The sequence below is a fragment of a genome, unplaced genomic scaffold (genome assembly GCF_019419815.1).
Source record: "Pyrus x bretschneideri cultivar Hongxiangsu unplaced genomic scaffold, Pyrus_bretschneideri_v1 Contig48, whole genome shotgun sequence".
Lineage (NCBI taxonomy): Eukaryota > Viridiplantae > Streptophyta > Magnoliopsida > Rosales > Rosaceae > Pyrus > Pyrus x bretschneideri.
Window position 1 is genome coordinate 3,149,818 of NW_025999785.1, and position 4,547 is coordinate 3,154,364.

General features: G+C 37.0%; 1 protein-coding gene across 1 annotated transcript; it reads left to right on the forward strand.

Moving 5' to 3' along the window:
* The first annotated feature begins 572 nt into the window (after positions 1-572).
* Positions 573-4,326, forward strand: LOC103962291 (ATP-dependent DNA helicase Q-like 1). Its single transcript, XM_009374981.3, has 10 exons — positions 573-799; positions 1,166-1,491; positions 1,585-1,845; positions 1,972-2,135; positions 2,448-2,544; positions 2,654-2,697; positions 2,983-3,097; positions 3,173-3,526; positions 3,657-3,881; positions 4,005-4,326. Exons 1-10 carry the CDS (start codon positions 685-687, stop codon positions 4,119-4,121), a joined length of 1,818 nt encoding a protein of 605 aa, XP_009373256.2. The 5' UTR covers positions 573-684; the 3' UTR covers positions 4,122-4,326.
* Positions 4,327-4,547: the final 221 nt, after the last annotated feature.

Consider the following 4,547-nt stretch of genomic DNA (forward strand, 5'->3'; position numbering starts at 1 on the left):
AACAAAAATTACCAAACACAAATAAGCGTATTTGATTACAATATTTACATGTATTTAATACCATTTTTTTTTTTCCAAAGTGATTTCCGCACACAATTTTACTTTCTATGCAGTCTGCGCACTCAGGCTCATGCTTATCTATGACTTCAGGATCACATAAATAGAAAAATCAAGGGATAATTTTAAATCAAGTGTGCGTATAAAGAAAACGATTGAGAAATAATCGTTTTCTTTGTTTTATAGAATTTGGATTGAAATAGTGAAACAAAAATTACCAAACACAAATAAGCAGATTTGATTACAATACTTACATGTATTTAATACCATTATTATTTTGATGGTCAGATGTTGGTTGTATTAAATATATATATATATATATATTCACATGAATTATTCTGACTGTCAGATGATGATTATATTAATTACATAAATTATTCAAAATTAAGAAAAAAAAGTGTACAGAAATCACTAGGGCCTACAAAATTTTATGAAAAAAATGACCCACTCTGCTTTTAATTGGGCCTTTTGAAGGCCCATAATCGTGTATAAAGCCTTCTCGCCGTCCCCTATATAATCGACCGCCGGCAAATTTTTAGGTTTCAAAGCAAATTTGGCGCGGGAGATTAAGCAAGCCTTCAATTCCAATCAACCAAAGAGATTAATCAACAGAAGGAAGGAAGAAGAATGGACGGTCACGATCTGGAAGTGGAGAAGGCTCGATTGCTGAGCTTAGCTCTCGATTCCGGGTTCGATGAAGAATCGGCGAACAAGTGCTTGGATCGTCTGGTCAATCTCTACGGTACTCATTTGCTCCTCCCCAAATCCCATTTCGGTTTCCGTAATTATTATTTTTTGTGAAATTCCTAATTCGAATAGAATAAAATAAATTATATGGGTGCATAATTTTGTGGGTTTTGTTTTTTTGTTTAATTTAAGTGGGAAATCGAAGTGGGTTTTTGGAATTTTGAGATTTTGTGCTGTTTTGGTAGAAATGCGATTGGATTATGCTGCAACAACAAGCATTTTTCTTAATTTTCAAGTATTTATGCTGTTGGGTAATAATTTTCAGTTATAATTATGATTAGATTTTATCATTTTAGTAATTGTGATTAAAATTTCGACCAAATTACTGTTGGGTCATCATGTTCTTTGATCTTGTGTTTAGGTGACGATGGCCTGGATTTTATTACCGTGGAGCACTGCGGCGATGATTATCTCACGGCGCTGGCGGAATCTGTGCAAGACACGGAAGAATGGGATGATATACAAGCAATGGAATCTGAAGCTTGTGGAGCTTTGAGTAACATGTTTGGGAGAGACATTCCGAATGGCGTCGAAGTAGATAATGATGGAGACAATATCAACATGGTAGAAGATTCACCCGAACGTGAAGAATACCCAAATTTTATGGTGTTGGATTCTAGTGATAGTGAGGAATTAGAGTTTAGAACTCCAGTGAGAAAAAATGTTGGATCGAATCCCTCTTCAGTGGTAAGACCTAGTTCATTGTTAGTCATGGCTACATCGTCTTTAATGTTTGAGGAACTATAATTTTCAAGATAGTGAATTTGTTTGTGTTGGAAGGATTGCAAAAGCACCATTAGTCGAGATTCAGTTCCAACAATTTCTAGTAAGAAGCAGTGCACCCGAGTGTCAAAAGATGAAGTGAAAACTCTTAGTTATGAAGAATTACAGGCTTTGGATGATGCTGAGCTAGCCAATGTTGTAATATTTGGTAATAGGGTATTTCGACCCTTGCAGCATCAAGCATGTAAAGCGGCTATGGAAAAGCGAGATTGCTTTATCCTAATGCCTACTGGAGGGGGCAAAAGCTTGTGTTACCAGGTTTCTTCTCTTACAGCTATAACTGCAACACTTTGCTTAGTTGATCTGTTTGTAATCTTGAAAGTTGTTATGATTCATGACTCGTTCAAGTCACTGATTTTATTTATATTTCGGTGTTTTGCACAGCTTCCAGCGACCCTGAAACCGGGTGTGACAATTGTTGTATCTCCACTGCTTTCCCTTATTCAGGATCAGATAGTAACGCTGAACCTCAAATTCGGTGTACCAGCAACTTTTTTGAATTCTCAACAAACCGCTTCCCAAGCAGCGGCTGTCCTCCAAGAGCTCAGGTAAGGTTTTTTGTTTTCTTCTCTTTTCTGTGGACGATAAAATAAGGAACTTTTCTTGTTCTTTAAGCAGAAAGTTTCTCCTTACAAATTTCACTTATACCTTATTTACAACTGACAAGAACTGTTTGTGGGGGGTTGCATGCATGATTGTTATTTTCTTAAGATATGCTTTTGATTGTTTCTTCGGGCAATTTGTTTCCAGTAATAATTTTTCACACACCATATGATTATTATTGTTAAATTTATATCTTAGATTATTTGATTACCTGATGATTCGTCTGTTATGTTTATGTTTCATTTTCTTGTTTCCAGGAAAGATAAACCATCATGCAAGCTTTTGTATGTGACTCCTGAGAGAGTTGTTGGTAACCCTACTTTTCTTGATGCCCTGAAATGCCTGCATTCAAAGGTGAGGTTTCTAAGGTTACTGACTGATTGTACTGTTACCATGAATGCTTGCATCAGATTTTAAAAACTTTTATGTATCAAGCTTAGATAGTGCTTGGACTAAATCACAGGGGCAGCTAGCAGGATTTGTTGTAGATGAAGCGCACTGTGTAAGGTATGTCCTGTGTTTTGTTACTCGTATGCATGTTTGTTTTGGTTATAGTTGAATTCTTTCCAGCATTATCAGGGGAGTTTTAGCTTGGGGGCTGTCCACCTTCTGGTGGGTAGCTAAAGTGGTTAGGTCATGTTACAAATGTCTGGTGTATGGGTCACTACTCATCATATGAATTTTTTTTACGGTGTTCTTAAACAAACCACATCAAGTTATGCCACTCTTATTATACTATCTAATAAGAGTGTTTTGGTAATAATTCTTTATATTCTTCATCATGCTTCGCAGCCAATGGGGACATGATTTCCGTCCAGATTACAGGGGATTAGGATGTCTTAAGCAGATATTCCGTGATGTTCCAGTGATGGCATTAACTGCCACAGCAACTCATTCTGTTCGTGAGGTAGGATGATTTTCAGAGTGAATTTGTTTCTGCTGTATGTTCTGAAGTAAAAATGCTTGTATGGATGCATTGCAGGACATTTTAAAAGCTTTAAGAATTCCACATGCTCTTGTCCTCGAAAGAAGTTTTGACAGGCCCAACTTGAAATATGAAGTCATCGGTAAGACCAAGGAATCACAGAAGCAGCTTGGAGAGCTACTGAGGAGTCGTTTCCAAAACCAGTCCGGAATTGTATACTGCCTTTCAAAAAGTGAATGTGTTGAGGTATCCAAATTTTTGAATGAAAAATTTAAGATCAAGACAGCATATTATCATGCTGGGATTGCTGCTCGCCAAAGAGTTGCTGTGCAAAAGAAATGGTACACAGGAGAGGTTCAAATCGTATGCGCCACAATTGCTTTTGGGATGGGAATTGACAAACCGGATGTCGTAAGTCCTATTAACCTTTGCATTTTCTTTCTCCGACTCTTTTATGTGATTTTGAAAGTACTGATCTGGTCATTTGGAAACCTGCACTTTGTGTTGAATGATCCCTTTATTCCCTTTTCCTTTTGTACAGCGTTTCGTTATCCACAATACGATATCCAAATCAGTAGAAAGCTATTACCAAGAATCTGGAAGGGCTGGTAGAGATGATCTTCCTGCAGTATGCATTGTCCTATACCAGAAGAAGGATTTTAGCCGGGTTGTATGCATGTTACGTAACGGTCAAGGATGTAGGAGCCAAAGTTTCAAGACATCTATGGCTCAAGCTCAGAAAATGCAAGAGTACTGTGAATTAAAGGTTAGAAACTTCAAAAAATCAAGTGATTAATTCGTAACGAAAGACGTATAATCTAGCTTTTTTATATAATCATGTGCACTTATGGAAAATGTGGTCGGTTTCTTTGGTTTGATGATTTTTCAGACTCAATGCCGGAGACAAATGCTACTCAAACACTTCGGAGAGTCTTTTGATGAAAATGCCTGCAAGTATGGTTCCAATCCTTGTGATAACTGTGTCAAGGCTTCCTCTCGAAGATGAATGCTTTCTGTCACGTGATGAAGGAGATAGGAAGAGCGATGATTATCCCGGGTGTATGTAAGTTATTCTCCGAGGCAATGCTTTATTATTTGACCTCGGGCGAGTTCAATTATTACTCTGCCAACTTTATATCTTTGTCACATCGACTTGGTTTTCTAGTAGTCAAGGGAAAATGAATTAAGATTTTGATTAAATCTAAGATCTATGATTAAGACTAAGATCTAAAAAACCATAAAGAATTAGTTAACAAATGGCACATGCAATCATTAGTGATTAACAGATTGTTTACGTGCTGCAAAATAGTTAGCATTAGCAAACCTCATTAGAGTCTTCTAGATTATGACATGTTAACAACCCTACGTAATGTGTTTCATGTGGGACTTATTCTGTCTGCAAGTCATTCCCATCTAAGGTCTCTTAGGCTAG

Excerpts from the sequence above, each read along its gene's own strand:
- LOC103962291 (XM_009374981.3), top strand. The coding sequence starts at position 685 with ATGGACGGTCACGATCTGGAAGTGGAGAAGGCTCGATTGCTGAGCTTA. Across the intron at positions 1,846-1,971 it reads GCAAAAGCTTGTGTTACCAG|CTTCCAGCGACCCTGAAACC; the intron begins GTTTCTTCTCTT and ends TGTTTTGCACAG. Across the intron at positions 3,882-4,004 it reads AAGAGTACTGTGAATTAAAG|ACTCAATGCCGGAGACAAAT; the intron begins GTTAGAAACTTC and ends ATGATTTTTCAG.